At 34.1% G+C, this 16,654-nt stretch overlaps 3 protein-coding genes across 3 annotated transcripts; 2 read left to right on the forward strand and 1 right to left on the reverse strand.

Annotated features, from left to right (window-relative positions):
• Positions 1–415: 415 nt before the first annotated feature.
• LOC115453537 (zinc finger protein 680) lies at positions 416–6,138 on the forward strand. Its single transcript, XM_030182237.2, has 8 exons — positions 416–672; positions 873–1,002; positions 1,267–1,396; positions 1,665–1,810; positions 2,136–2,281; positions 2,458–2,659; positions 3,176–3,294; positions 3,619–6,138. The coding sequence occupies exons 1-8, from the start codon at positions 584–586 to the stop codon at positions 3,752–3,754; spliced, it is 1,098 nt and encodes a 365-aa protein (XP_030038097.1). The 5' UTR covers positions 416–583; the 3' UTR covers positions 3,755–6,138.
• A 5,292-nt stretch (positions 6,139–11,430) lies between these two features.
• LOC115453535 lies at positions 11,431–13,392 on the forward strand. The gene is made up of 2 exons (XM_030182235.2): positions 11,431–11,794; positions 12,741–13,392. The coding sequence occupies exons 1-2, from the start codon at positions 11,530–11,532 to the stop codon at positions 13,355–13,357; spliced, it is 882 nt and encodes a 293-aa protein (XP_030038095.1). The 5' UTR covers positions 11,431–11,529; the 3' UTR covers positions 13,358–13,392.
• LOC115453533 (probable basic-leucine zipper transcription factor P) lies at positions 13,384–16,647 on the reverse strand. Its single transcript, XM_030182234.2, has one exon. It carries the CDS (start codon positions 16,089–16,091, stop codon positions 14,454–14,456), a length of 1,638 nt encoding a protein of 545 aa, XP_030038094.1. The 5' UTR covers positions 16,092–16,647; the 3' UTR covers positions 13,384–14,453.
• Positions 16,648–16,654: the final 7 nt, after the last annotated feature.

Genomic DNA, 16,654 nt, shown 5'->3' on the forward strand with positions numbered 1-16,654 from the left:
CGACATAAACAGACAGCCTTACTGGGTCTGAGTTAACGATCTCTCAACTTTTTTAGTTCGTAATATTATACTTGGTTTGTCTAAATAGGAATCCTCACTATGTGGGTTAGAATTATTTGCCTTTGAAATAAAAAGGGCTAATTAAAAAAAAAATAAACGAAACTCACCTCTTATACTTTAGTTCTGTCAAACTCAGATGGTAATTCTTTTATTTGAGTATATTTTGTATACCGCTTCTTACTGTTAGTATCGTATCCTTTCAAACTTTAATCTTGATATTCATATCAATTGTTTCAACGATGCACAACCCTAGAAATTGAATAGACAATGTTCCATGTCCGGTTATTATCGGTTAAAATTTATTGCATAAAAGTGATATAGTTATATCTATTTACTTCTTATTAGAAAGAGATAAAAATATTTTTTTTCTTATTCAGTCATACTTCATGTTCATTCTTCATGTCAATCTTTGTTGATATTTTATTTTGCGAGAATGAGTGTGTTGTGAAATCAAAACGTTTATTATAAATTCTGCCCATCAATATCGGATTATTGTGTATCTAATTCAAGTCTAGTTATTGTTATGACTTCTCTTTTATTACTTAAATCCATGTTATTTGCGAATGCTTTGCAAAAGAACAAAAAGAAGAAGAAAAGAAAAATAAAGAAAATGTATGTATCTTCAAACAATTATATTCAAAAAATTTACAAACTATTCATCTCATCCAAAACTAACTTTATATGATTAAACCTAAAAAGCTAAGCTGAGACGGATTTGAACTCCACTAACTTTAACATCCGTTATTTACTTAGCAAACGTAAAACTTAGGGCCCAAATACCATTTCCAATTAGTTTTATATTTCATCCACAGCCACCCAGCAAAAAAATTAAATATAAGCATGTGTAGAATTTGCAATGAAGAAAAAGGTGATATACCCATATTTGATAATTTTTCCCAGCCAAATATACCTGAAGAAATTCAACACTTTTCAGGAGTAACTGTAAGTATTCTAAATATTCCGTTTTTCTGTTGAATTTTACCTCGAAATTATATAAGCCCTATTAACAAATATCGCTTTAGTAATCACACTAAGGCATTAAGCACACTTTTGCTATATGTATATTTATTCCCAATAGAACAAACTAAAACAATATACTTAAGGCAAACTAAAATTTGAATTTTAACAAAAGAATTTCCAATCCATTCATCTCTTAAACAATTTAATGCAAAGAAGTATTAATATCTATTATTTTTTTGCTTACAGATGAATAAATCAGACAATTTTTCTAAACACATGTGCCAAAATTGCCTGGACTTGTTAAATGGATGTATTGTGTTCAGAGAAATGTGTCAAAGAAGTAACAAAATATGGCTGGATGTCTCAATTAAAAAGGGTAAAGTACAAAAAATAATATGAAGTTTATGAAGTTTTTTAATAAAAAAAAAAATTCTCCTATTTGCTCAGTATTGGAATTTATGCCCAATAAAACATGTTTGTAAAAAAGTTTTTGTGCACACTATGTAAAGCTTTGTATAAAAATTATATTCATTTTTATTCCTAATTTTTCAGTTAAATAAATGTATCTATTATATATTAATTCAAAGTTCAACTTTAGAGATTACTCTTTTATTTATTTTTAATTAATGTGTATTTTTTTATAGAATGCCAAACAGTTTGCAGTGCCTATGATGACAGCCGAGTGCAGGGTGACAGTGATGAGTCATACAACATACCCTCACCAGTATTTTCTGAAGACAATTCAGAGCTGTGGAGTTGTTCCACTTGTAACAAACAGTTTTATGATCTGGTCAGTGTAACTATTAATGTTTTTTATAGTCTTAACAATGCAGTAGCCCAAATAAAATAATTTTTAACACTAACCGGAACTAAATATAAATTTGAATTAAATATAGATTGAAAATATACTGAAAGTTTGAATTTTTTTTCAGTTACATACTTATGATGAACCTTAATGAATTAAGAGCCCTTAACATTTTTTTGTGATCTTAATGCAGTAATTGCTGGTAAAATGATTTTTAGTAAAAGAAAATTGTAAAGTTTTGATTGAGAGAAACTTGCTGATTGTTGATACATGTGTAATACCTTTTTGTATTAATTATCCCATCTTTTAGGCATCATACAACAATCACCTATCAAAATGTAGTATAGAGAACAATGATGCAAATGCAAAGCCATCCAAGGAAGTAACAAAAAGAAAGTTTCTATGTGATATATGTGGTAAAACTGCCTATTCAAATGCAAGCCTTTTAGTGCATATGTATGTATGTAAAATAATATTTTTTATTTATAGAAATTAATGTTATATTAGATATTATGCACACAAAATTCAAAATCTGAAACAGAATTTATTTATATCAGATGATTTATTTATAAAAAAATGTTTTTTATTTTTTCCATTTTGTAACAATATGTATGTATTGTTTAAAATTACAGGGGTATACATGAAAACATATTTCCCTTCAAATGCGATGTATGTCCATACCAAGGTAGAACAATGGATCTATTAAAAGTGCATAAACGATCACATCTAGTGGACAAACCATTTAAATGCACCCAGTGTCCAAAAGCAACCACAACATCAAGCAATCTCGCTAAACATATGCGACACGTTCATAGTACAGCGAGGCCACATAAGGTACAGTAACAAACTCTATCATCATTGGAAATAAACATCTGTGAGACAACTCAATAAAAAAAGTTTAAAAATAAGTATCATTCCTTGGAGATGTGAAGCGCCGTAATTCTGACATCCAATTTATTTACCTAGCCATGGTCCAATGTAAGAAAACGCTGTGGTTATCAATTTCGCGCTTGCGGGTTAGTTCTTAAACTATGTCCTTAACAGAAACACCATTAGGTACAGTTTTACGTATCTATCACAATATACCACCTCTTCCTCCCATTTGGTTTGAAATATAAAGACTCTGCGGTTCGTGATATTTCGGACAAGCAGAGCATGTACGAATTGGAACAGGCTATCAAAATTTGTAATGGTGTTATTCCAAACACAGATTGCCTTGTATTGTTAATATATAAAATACAACAAATAGCTTTTCATTATGGGACGTAAATATATTCGACGGCACATTTTGCCAATTCATTTAGGAATAAACGCGTGAAATTATTCCATAAATATGTACATTTGTTTCAGTGTAATTATTGTGATAAAGCATTTTCATACCAACATGATATGAAGAGGCATATCAAAGACATACATCTTAGGCAGGGCACAGTTGAGTGTGACGTCTGCTATAAGAAGTTCAACACTAAGTAAGTAAAAATATTATAGGTACTCATATAAGTAGCTTGCAACTCAGTTTACCAAATAGGTACCCATGTTCAAGATTTGATGTGAGTATAATGTAAAACTATGGTAACCATTCCCCCATTTTAAAACAGAACATTGGTACTGTACTTAACACATTATTTTGTAAAAAAAATCCTCATAAATATTTCTTAGCCAAGATTCAAGGTAAAATTGTTATTGCACCCATAAGTAAAGTATTTATAACCACCACCACCCAAGTATTTATAACCAGTAATTTAAAAAATCGTTTCTGTTTTATCGAATTATTATATTACTCGTAATTTCAGAAAAATACTACAAGGTCACAGATGGAAAATTCACAAGATCAAAGGTGAAAGACAGGGCAGGTTACCGTCATACTTGCAGTACCAAATGGAGGAACAAAACGAAAACAATATGGCGGACAGTGATCCCAATTTTTAGCACATGAATAGTATTAGAAATAGCCAATCTAATGTATTATTTATATCAAAAAGTGTTAGGTGTAATACATACACTGTATAGATAGTGGAAGCTCTCTTGACAAATTTTGTAATCATTTTATATGCGCCTAGTAAGAACTTGCAAAAAAAGCTGTATTGATTCTGGACTCTGGTCACGATTGCATTCCAATATTCACAAAAAAGCCTTGTCAATTGTTAACTTTAAATACCGTAAAATCATTAAATATAGAAGTAATTGATTTGTATAGTATGAAATATACAAGATTTTTAGATTCTGATTGCGTCTAAGTTAAAGGGAAATTAAATGTATGTAATTTTTGTCGTACTTATAAAAAATGTAAACAAATCTTAAATACTAGTATTAGGAGCAGCTTTAATGAGTGTATAAAAACATCTTCATCTGATGTTTAATTCTTAGTATTTCAATTGCACATCCTATCACAACTAGTTCTTCTTCTTCTTCTTCTTCAGCCTTCATCTACCTAATGCTGAGTAAAGGCCTCTTCCATATTTCGCCAACTAGCGCGGTCTTGGGCTTTCCGCATCCAGTCTTTCCCGGCTGTTCGAATGATGTCGTCGGTCCATCTTCGCGGCTGCCTCCCCACGTTCATGTGCCCAGTTCTTGGCCTCCATTCTAGTTCCTTCCTCCCCTATCGGCCATCTGATGTGCGGCTTATGTGGCCTGCCCATTTCCACTTCCTTCGTGCTATGACTTCGGCTACGTCTCGTAGACTGGTTCTCTTGCGGATCTCGGTATTGTACACTATATCTCGAAGAGAAATACCCAACATAGCTCTCTCCATAGCCCTCTGGGTAACTTGAAGTCGATGACTCAGTTGTTTGGTGAGCGACCAGGTTTCAGCACCATATATCATGACGGGGAGGACGCACTGTTCGAACATTCGGCGTTTGAGGTTCAGAGGCACTTTCTTGGCTTTGAGTACATCGGACAGTTTGCCAAAAGCTCCCCACCCTAGTTGGATGCAACGCTTGATCTCGCGGTCTTGTTCATTTTTCTCGAGACTCTAAGTTTGGCCCAAGTAGACGTATTCCTCGACTCTCATTATGCGTTGGCCCCCCACAACCAGGTATTGAGTGTCGGAATCGGGGCACATAATTTTGGTTTTTGAAGTATTTATTTTTAGACCAACACTAATTGATGCGGAGCACAGCTCTTCTATCATGGTCTGCAAATTCTCGCTGTTGTTAGCAAACAGAATGATGTCATCTGCAAAGCGAAGATGTGACAGATATTCCCCGTTTACATTGATGCCTCTATCCGACCAATCAATAAGCTTAAATACGTGCCCCATACATGCTGTGAACATCTTGGATGACATAGTGTCCCCCTGTCTCACTCCCCTCTTGATGGGCACTGGCTTTGTCAGGTCATGTAATTTTACTGGTATGTCTCTTTGATTGCCTGCACGTATCTGCAGTCTACCTGGCATCTTTGGAGAGAGTGTACGACGGCCCAATGTTCTACCGTGTCAAAAGCCTTTTCGAAGTCGATAAAGGCCATTGCGATGGGTTGGTTGTATTCTATACACTTTTCCATTATTTGGCGGACTGTGTGGATGTGGTCAACCGTAGAGAAGGCACTCCTGAATCCTGCCTGTTCAGTGGAACACAATCAGTGGATTATGCGGCGTCTAGCCTCGTGGTAACTCGCAACGTTATTACCTTAGTGAAGAGTTTATAGACATGGCTGAGCAATGAAATGGGTCGTTAGTTAACAAGATTGGTGACATCTCCTTTCATGTGTAGAAGTATAACTACCGCATTTTTCCATGTGTCTGGTGTTATGCCTTCAAAAAGTGCTTTGTTGAACAACAGCTGGAGTTTTTTTAACACTGGCTTCCCACCCAGCAGGAGGTGACGGTGAGGTCGTATGTGACTTTATACAGTCCAGGCAATTTCTCTTTCTTCATGCGTTTCAGCGCATTCTTGATCTCATACAAACTTTCTTCCGGTAAATCCTCCGTATGATGTCTCACTAATTTTGCTCTTGGATCTTTACCAGGTGTAGAAGGTGTTGGTTCGGACACTCGAGAGCTATACAGTTCTGTGTAGAATTTCTCTTCTCTACTATAACAATTACAATAACCAGCAATTATAACTAACTACATTAACTTGTGCATGAAAATAAAACACATCAGTTTGTTTACATTTTATATACAAATTCTACTAATATGAAGTACCTACCTACATCTACAAGTTTCCGAATGTCGACTGCCTGCCTAGCGCAATGGCTTGGATTTACATATTTTTATTTTTAAATATACATACTTATTATATCCCATTAAATTAGTCGTAATAGTAGAAGGCATAGGTAACTTATAATACACACACTAAAACTGAAAACGCGTTTTTTTTAATTGTAGTAAATTTTAGCGTTGTAGGAACTAGAGAAAATACATTGCAATGAGGCGACACTCGTATTGTTGTGTTTAAGCATTCCAAACAGGTAAGTACAAAATCCATATAATAATTAAATGTACTGCCTCTGAAAGAGTCAGTCGCAAATACACTAGTTCCGTACGGCTCTGTTGTCGGTGAGCGTAAGGGACAGTGTAATTTTCATAAGAATTTCATATGATACCGGTAAGTTAAATTAATATAATTTTGTGGAATGATTGATTAGTAGTTATCAACAGAATGTTTTATAGCTAATTCGAGTTATATACTTATTATAAAGCATATTATTAGTGAAATGGTCATATTTCTGACTACCGTCATAATGTGCAAAGAATTAAGGCGGTGAACGATATTGCGTACGTATGCCGCAGTACTGGCAAATCAGTCCGAAATGGTTTTGTTTTTTATTTCTAACTGGTGTTAAGTTTCTTTACAAATTTAATATCAATTTAAATTTAATGATGAAGGCAGATTATTGTGAGGTAATTACGGTATATGTTTTTCTTTGTTTTACCTCTTATAATCGAGTCTGAAATTATTACTCTTTATGTCAAATTAATGAATTAGCGTAGTACGCCATCAACTTTAAATTAATGTTATTTTATAAAATCATAAAAAATACATATTTATATCGATGGTTTGCATATAATTGTCGTATGACTTTATACAGGGTCATTTTGTAACCCTAGACTTAAATTTAACTGCGAGAAAGTCATCTTAAAAGAAGCAGTTTACTATAAGTTATTCTAACCTAAGGTCAAAAACAAAAAAGTAAAATTTTCGAACAAAATAAATATTCAAATAGTCATTTTATTTTTACACACCCTTTTGCCACTACTACTATACTAGAATTCGTCGGAGCGGCAACATCGCACACAGTCATTGATAATATTATGCTCACGCACACAAACGAGTGATGCACACTCGGAGCGCAAGGGTAGTTCGTCGCACCGCGCGCCGCGCCGCAACCGAACAGCTGATGTCGGCGCTTTAACTACCTAGGGTTTTGTGTCGTGCCACATCACTCAATCAACAATTAGACCAGCAGCGACGACGCTACGCCGACGTTACAAAAAGACACATACCTCAACATCATTATCATCATCAGCCACATAAAGTCCACTGTTGAACATAGGCCTCCCCTAAAGATTTCCAGTCGGACCTGTCGAAAGCTGCCTGCATCCAATGTGTTCCCGCGACGTTTATCAAGTCGTCTGTCCACCTTGCAGGTGGACATCCAACGCCAACATAAACATCACGCACTAATCATCACATTTCATCAGAACAATATTTTCTATGCTCAAATTATTATCATAAGCAAACGACACTAATCAAACAACCACAACTGAATAAGTTAGGTACACATGATTTCCGTAATTTTAAAGTGATTTATTCTTTTAAATCAAAACACACACATTCTAATGTAGGTAGTTCATCCATTTTAGTAGATAAGTAGGTATAATAAATACGTTCAACGGTTAGATTTGTAACACTCATAACAATAAAATATCATTCTTCAAGTCTGGCATATCACGCGAACAATTAATAACGAAGTTACAATCTTGATAATAATTAGGTAATGTGATAGTTTGAGGTAAAAATGTCGAGCGACGGGATACGTCGCGGCGCGGCGCGGCGCGGCGTCCCAATAGGTATCTTAACATGTTTTCAAAATAGTAAATGCGTTTACCAATACCTAATGATGATTTGTAGATTGCTTGTTCCTTTAAAAGTGGTTTCACACTTCAAAGTATTTTTAATACAGTTAATTTGTGACTACCTCGGTGCCGCAGTTGTATTATAGTACGGATGCTTTGCTAAGGTCACGGGATCGAATCCCGGGTCGGACAAAATGATATTGGATTTTTCCATTCAGTACCTATCGCAAATTCATAAATCCACATTAAAATCGTAATGACAGCCTCCGATAGAAACATAATCAATAGATTGTGATTAGTTCAGTTTCGCGTACGCGTCAACGATGCAAATTCGCGATCGTAAAATATTCAAAATGACAAAAAATATTTCTAAAAATAGACTCTATTTTATACGTGTTAAGGTCGCATTTAGGGGACCATTTTAAATTTCTTTGTGCCTGACCGACCAACACGCGACACACGAGTTTAGTGAATTCCACAAAGGGTTTGGAGTAGTGTTGCCTGATGTCCCGATTTGCGCGAGACGTCCCGATTTTCAGAGTTCTGGGGACGTGACCCGTTTTGCACCAATAAAATTATTAAAACCATTAAGTATTATGAAAAAATAAACTACGCATTCATCACTGTGTTGAGTGCGACAATGCAATCAAAATAGCACGTATCATCTCACTAGCGCTGAACGTACAGTTTTGTTTTATTCTCTTGCTTAGAGATGCGACTACCCGGCGATCTGTACTTTGATGTTAAAACAGAAATCCAAATTAAAACGCAACTTTAGCATGACATGCAGTGATATTTTTTGTAAAACGCAATACATAAAACTTAAATTTAAAAAAAATACTTGCTTTTTTTATGTCCCGATCTACAACACTAAATCTCGATTTGTTTTACCTTCTTGATTTTAAACAAACTGACCCTGGCAACACTAGTCTGGAGGTACACGATATTTGACGAGCCAGAGTATTACAACTAACACGTGCCATCGCAGTGTTACCAAACTTTTATTATTACCTTATTGTGCAATATCTTGTTTATTTTATACCCTGTATGCCTATTGAAAATGAATGACAGAATCCAAAATCTCTATTATACTTTATTACTTAAAATAATGTTTCAAAAATACCAAAATATTGCTGTGTATTATTTTAATTAAGTAGACTTTTCATTAATAATTTCATCATAAATCAGTACTTATTTTATTTCGTAATACATTGTGTGTTAAATCTGTTAGAACATCATGTAATAAAAAAAAATCTAATATCAGAATTTTTGAAATGTTGTGTCGTTTTACCAAGCTTTTTGGTAAAAAAAGTTTATACTGACAACACTGCGAGTTTAGGCGAGAAAGAGTACGACTATTGTATTAAATAATCGCGCGCTCTTCAGACTCGGTCAAAGACTCGGACGCGTTGCCATAGTGTACCTATCTAGCAAAGAAATGGTACAGAAAGCATAATATGACGTTCGGTAATGTCTACGTAGTCTTCTTTTAGATATTATGACAAACCGAAATATTAATGTTGGAATTAAAATAAATGTCGGAATATCATGTAGAATCTAAAAAAATACGATACCAATAGATTTAAAATCTTGTAACTTTAGTAATTATGTAAGTAACTTTTTTGGTAAGAAAACTATTTTATTAACGAAAATAACGTTTATAAATTATAATTGACGAAATATTTTTTGTAGTAATTAATTATTGACTCAATGAACTGCTGCAAACAAGTCAGTGAACGAATTGGGAGTTTATTTGTGAGCTGACCTTCTGAACCCTATAGGTTCGGTAATAATATCACCAGCTGTGACGTAGTTCATTCACTTCAGTTAAGCGCGCTTAGAGACAGCGTGATCAAAAAACCTTAAATCTAAAATCGGGATTATTGACGTAAATATACGCTACTTATGAATAATATTTGGCACAGTGTTAGCAGAGGTCACCACGAACCTGTGGTTTCATTTAGTAACGCAATGTCGAAATGACCCTGTATACTATTAAGAAATTATATAATTAAATAATTTTTTTGACGCCCGTAATAAAGTGCACGAGTTTTTCACTCATGTCATTTATTCTGGTATACCCGGAGTATAATTTGAGGAGAAGGAAAAACATTAGTTTCTGTGTTTTTTATTTCACAAATAATGATAATGGGGGGGGGGGGGGTGTTTCGGGATATTTTAGGTATTATTTACAGAGTTTATAATTTTACGAAATTAGTAACAAATATAATAATTATAATAACAGTGTGATGTAAAAAATAAATAAAGGAAATAAATATACGCCCGAAACCCTTCAAAAGGCTTTAAAAGAAATTAATGATGGAACTATATCTTTTTACAAAGCTTCCTAAGTTTATAATATTTCTAGAAAAACGCTATATGACGAAGTGCATGAAAAATACAAAAGCAAGATCATACGGGAGCTCCAACTGTACTGACCCCGAAAGAGGAATCTCTTATAGTTGAATGGGTTATAAAGATGGCACAAATGGGTTTTCCAGTAACCACATATATTAGAAAGAGAAAAAAAGAGCATTGAAATGAAGAATAATTTCTATTTGTTTGTTGATTATTTCAATTTAGGCACTTACCTATATTCCTTTTTTAATTTTGACTTCATTATCTTTCCATTTTTTAATGGAAGTAATTTTAAAAAAAATGAACTTGTGACAAAATTTTGGATTTTTATTTCATTAAGTAAGTACTTAATTATAATTATTTTAGTCTATTTAAATATATACTTGAAGACACTTAATTTTGTTTTTGCTATTATATAGAAAACGTATGCTTCAACATAACACGCAATTAGAGACAAACTAGAGGTGCCGTAAAATAGCAATGATATAAATTAAAGGCTAAGACGTTAAATAATGTTCTAAATTCATCTTATAATAACAGTCTTTCGAATAAAACAGTTTCCATTCCTATCGCCTTTCTACCTTTTCTGAATTCATCAAATAATTCAATCATTCAAAGTAGCAAATGCCATAATATACCGTAATATGGTAGGTACATTTACCTTAGATATGTATATTTCGTATTATAATTCGACGGGTGCTTTGCACTTTTGAAAAAAGTTAACTACAATTTTGAGATTTTTTTATTATTGCAGTAACTAACTAAAAAGTAAATATACATGTAGATGCCATATGAAATAATGAAGCGGTAATGAAAATTTCAACAAATTTAGTTTAAAATAAACAAAATGGGAGCATTTTTTCTTATTATACGCTCTCCAGAAAACTAGCTGTTTTGTATATAACTCTTTTTACTTTGCACCCGTTGAATTATAATAGCTTTTGCTTGCGGATCTTACCATGTAATGTTTAAAAACAATCAATTTAGACTTTCTAGTACTTACTGTGACTATATTCGTATTATTTTAGATTCTAAAATATTCTTTAATTTTTTTAAATTGTTATTAATAAGAAATCAATGCTTCCATTAAACACATTTATTTTATCATGAAATACATAAAAGCAGCTGTTACTCTTATTATATTTATTGCCTCGTTATAATTTATTTGTTTATTTACACTTATCAAGTATATTGAGAGGAATAGAATCATTAAGATGGATAAACTATTAAACCTAAGGTAACGAGAGACCGGACTTTTACTTTAATACACAGTTAAACAAGACATCATAACGAGCTCTTGTGTTTTTAAAAAATCTCTATAATGTGGCTGATATTCTGGCCAATATTTTTATACACATGTTTTGCTTTCGACCTGCGTAAAGAAAGCTGTACATCTGATTTAAAAATTAATAATGATGACTATCGTCTCGCACAAACTTACGACCTCGGAAATAAAAATCCAACTGATGCTCACTACGACGTCTATGGAAATTTGTTCTTTGTACAAAACGAGAGAAAGGAAAACGGTTACACGTTCAACATTTACGTTTTAAAAAATAAATCACCTACACCTGAAAACGTCCCAGGTAAGAATTATATTAATTTAAGTAAGTAATTAATTAATTTTAGTTTTTACCATGTTTGTAATGTTATTTTGCTATAACGAATCGTATATGCAAGAAACTTGCTCAGTCTGTTTGAGGCTTTATTTATAAATAGTAATTTGGATACGGAACAGTTCTGTGGCTACATATTGTTCTTTATAGCCTTTCTACGGGAAACACATGCTGTGCGAAAGTTTTATTATTTTTATACTTTTTGTTTAAGTAGTTTTATGTTTTGCGATGGAGTATTCTAAATGCGTCGAAATCCCTTGTTTTATATTAGAATAGTTTGGGCTTGCGGCTCCGCCCGCGTGAAATGAAATCGGAATCGGTTTAATAGTCCCCGAGATTAGCGCGTAGGTTGCTCGTTCGATGTCTACCAGGCTTATACATACTACAAAATTCATATCACTCTCGACTTCTAATAGAAAGTAAATATTATACCACTTACCATATCCTCTATCACGGAATACAAAAAAAAAATTCAATTCTAACGCAACTAACTACGCAAAAGTCCATAATTTTATAATCGATTTGCAATTGTGACAGCAATATTACCGTTGACGATCCTTTTAAATTACATGTCTGGTCGTATATTATCACCTACCTACCCCAGATGGTTTTTTTTTACTGCAGTTACGAGCATGCCACTCGCCTGATGGTGAGCGGTAAACCCAAAACGACAGCAATATAATACAAAACTTTTAATTACAAAGGCCTAGCTCTCCACTGCGCTCTTCACCCGATAAAATGTTTAGGACGCCTTCAAATAAACCGCGCAGCCGGCCGTGCGAGCCAAATTAGAAGGAGCCCTAAGTCTCATAATGCCCAGTATGTTGCTGTATGCTAGCTACAATAGGTATAAGCTGACTAATTAGACGCTTATGCAGACTTTTAGACTGGCTAATTGCTTTATTTTAATTTATAGGTTTACCCGAAGATGCGAGCTACTCAGTTGCATCAGACAAAAAGAACGGTAAAATTTACTTCGCAACTCAGAATGGTATATACGTTTACGATTATAAGAAGCAATGTGCGGTACCATATGCTTTCACTTCTAATAATATAGATATGATCTTCACTGACAAAGATGGCAATTTATACTTCACTGAAAATGATGACGGTACCCAAAAGCTTTATCTCCTGGATGGAAAAAATAAAATTCCATTCAAAATGCTAGAATCATTGCGAGAACTGGAAATAGACGACAAAAATAACTTCTATTACATCAAGCAAGACAAACTGTATCTGCTGAAGTCCACATCGGTTACGCCAATTTGGATTAGCAACGTCACTTCTAGCGACATGGCCCAGATATCGTTCTATAAAAACACCGTATTTATTGCTAATAAGAATTTAGGTTTCTTGCATGAAAACGACACAGGGCGTTTGAAATACGTAGAAAATACACCAACAAATGTAACAACTATAGCTTTCGACGACACTGGAGACTTTGCACTTGGGCGAATTGGACAAATAATGAAATATCAAAAAACCGAATGTCCCAGCTACGGAAACGATGCCAATAATTACAAAAGCGACTAAAATTATGGAAAATATTATAACACATCTTTGTGGAACAGTCCTTTTAATAGTAAAAATAATTTACCTAATTAGTTTTACAGCATATCAAAGATCACTGAAAATGTTTAATGATGACACATGCAGAATGAATATACAACAAAAAAATCACATGTATACGCATATTAAATAGGAGTTAATTATTTTTTTAAGCATAACACCACAAGTTATTTGATATTGTATCATGACAATATATTGATAATGTATGAAAGAAATTGTATACATACACAACCATTATGTCTACTACATAAATGATAGATTTTTATGCAGATATTTCAGTCTGTTTGGGTGAAATAAGTATATTTTGTCCCAATCTAAACTTAAAATATCTCTTATGTTTTACAAATACAAAATTTCAAAAAAAAAAAAGTATAGTTTTCACTTCCATCAAGTTAACTCATTTACTTCTCGAATACAAGTTCCAGTATGTTTATCCATACTACAAATTACAAAAGTATATTGTAAATTTCATTTGCAAACAGGAATGTTTAATAATATTTATGTTTAAATCAATACAAATTCAAAGTAATAATGAATTAATTTAATCTGATCTAGAAATATGTTTAATGAATTTGTATTTGATTATCCTATGCAAAATGAAAAATGAAGTTATAAACAATGCATTGTAATATCAGCATTTAAAAAATAACTATGCTGCATGACAGCTATGTCTCATACCAAAATCTATGACAGTTACTTTACCCCATAAGTCCAAAGTCACTTTACATAATAATGTAGTGCCCTTTTATAACTATTTAAACATCATAAAAATACTGTTTCAAACATCATTACTTCTTCAATCATACTAACATAACACTGTAGATTGTTATTGCAATCTCCTATGTGTACTTTAATATTCAGATACCACACATAGGAGATTCTAAATTAGCAACAACAAAATGTAGATTCTTTAAAATAACATTAAAATTTGCCAGAATACTACATGAGTAAATTGATATTGCTTATATCAAGCAAACATAATACATAACTTAGAATTCTAATAATGCTTAATTCTACATCATAATCACAATCCATAAAACATAGTAAACCCAAGTATATCTCAGTGTGGCAGTATGCTTTGGGATATAATAGGGAATGTTATAGGCTGTGCCTGTGAGTTAGGTAAAGCCATTGGTTGACTAGTGCTTGAGATTGTTATTTGTTGAGTTGAAGTTTGATGCATAAGCTGCGGTGCTGATGGCACCAACTGTTGCTGTGATTGTTGAGCAGCTAATTGTTGTGCCGACTGCTGCGCTACAATTTGTTGTGCAGATTGCTGGGCTGCTGCAGCAAGTTGTTGCGCCGATTGTTGTGCAGCTGCAGCTAAATGTTGAGCAGACTGCTGAGCAGCCAAATGTTGTGCATTTTGTTGAGCTGCTAAATGTTGTGCATTCTGCTGTGCAGCCAAATGTTGTGCTGACTGTTGAGCAGCCAAATGTTGAGCAGACTGTTGTGCAGCTAAGTGCTGAGCAGATTGTTGGGCAGCTAAATGCTGCGCAGACTGTTGAGCCAGGTGTTGTGCAGACTGCTGTGCTGCAGCCAAGTGTTGAACAGACTGCTGAGTAGCATATTGTGATGCTTGATGCTGTGGTGCAAGTTGAGGCTGCAGGGCAGACTGCTGAACTAACTGTTGCACTGCAGTCTGAGATGCGTTACCCATTAACTGTTGAGCTGGTGGTGCCAAAGTTAACTGTGCAGGCACAGCCACTACTGTCTGACCACCGCCCATTAGTGTCCCAGAGTCACTGACTTGCATAAGCTGCTGAGCACCAGCACTAGTAACAATGAGTGCCCCAGAGTTTCCTACAAGTTGCTGTGTAGTGCTTACAGTGAGTATCTGCGGAGCAGGAGTTAGTAGTTGTGCCCGTGATGCAGCTGGGGCTAAGGCCAAATTAGATGTAGCTGCAGCAGGTACCAAGGCAGGCAATGCTCCTGCCAGACTAACAACTGGAGTAACACTCACTGTTGCCAAGGAGACGGGTGCTGATGTGCCATGTCTAGATGTAATCACACATGACTGATCAGTCCTAATTGAAGCAGTTTGCTCCAATAAAAATTCATTCATGGAAGTGAGCTGAAGATTCTTCTCTGTCAAATCAGCTACCTTCTTTAACAATACACTTATATTATCATGTAATAATTTTACTTTGTGATCCAGTGTCTCACAATTGAGGCACATATTTGATGTGGTTAACACTTGATTTTCTAATCCATTTTCTTCAAATGCAAACCTTCTGAATTTAGCCTCTGGGGGGGAATCATCATCTCTAATCGGTGGCGGCGGGCGATTGAACTGTGGAGGTGGGACAGTATGAACTGAAACTGCCTCAGTGCCAACTTCAGGAGGGTGTACATACTTGCATTCTTTGTTTGCACAAGATCCGTGTATGTACGCTTGACAGACGGGTATGGTACGCGGGTCGCGCGGAAATACTCCCGACGTATAGAAATGCTCCTCATCTTCCACTGTGCTATGTATGAATTTGCAGTTCATTCTGTAACATCCTTTATTTTGAAAATCATGGCAAAAACGGAAGAGTTCTTTTAAAAAAGGCTTTGGCGGTATCTCGTGCATGTATCTGCAGTTTTCTCGTGTGCAACATCCGCGAATGTAATCCCTGCAAAAATTATTGGCTGTGGGACCCAATGTATCATTATCCTCATTCATGATGCCAGCTGCATTTGTTGTAAAGATCATAGTTTATGATATTTGAATTTAATTTTCATACCGATTGTCAAAATTCTATGCTATGATTTAAAACTGAAGCTCTTCCTGTAAGCACTTCCAAATATTATTTCTTTCATTTCCTTATTTTGACTTAAATTCAAATTCACCTCCTCTCTTCTGTTTATAAAAATTTGCACTAAAGAATTAACCACATATTGATCGTATATTGCTATGAATAGTATTGCTATAAAGTGTTAATTATTGAATTGAAATAGTCGAAAAGTCACTTGAAAGAAAACTGAATGAAGATTGAAATGTGAACATTAAAGAACATGTTCATGTCAAATATAGTGCCGTGGTGAAGTATATTGCAGAATCATTCGATCATTTCTTGTTATAACCCATATTGCGTTAAACATATTATCCATGGTAGTACATACATTTATGTAAATACCATAAATGAATATGGTATTTACATAAATGTTTTTAAGAAAATAATATAAGTGGGTAATAGTAATAGGCATGAGTTTAGAATAAAAAAAAACCTTTCATAATCGATTATCCCATATGACTAGTATATAGAACAAAACATT

Source organism: Manduca sexta, chromosome 12, assembly GCF_014839805.1.
Source record: "Manduca sexta isolate Smith_Timp_Sample1 chromosome 12, JHU_Msex_v1.0, whole genome shotgun sequence".
In the NCBI taxonomy this organism is placed as follows: domain Eukaryota; kingdom Metazoa; phylum Arthropoda; class Insecta; order Lepidoptera; family Sphingidae; genus Manduca; species Manduca sexta.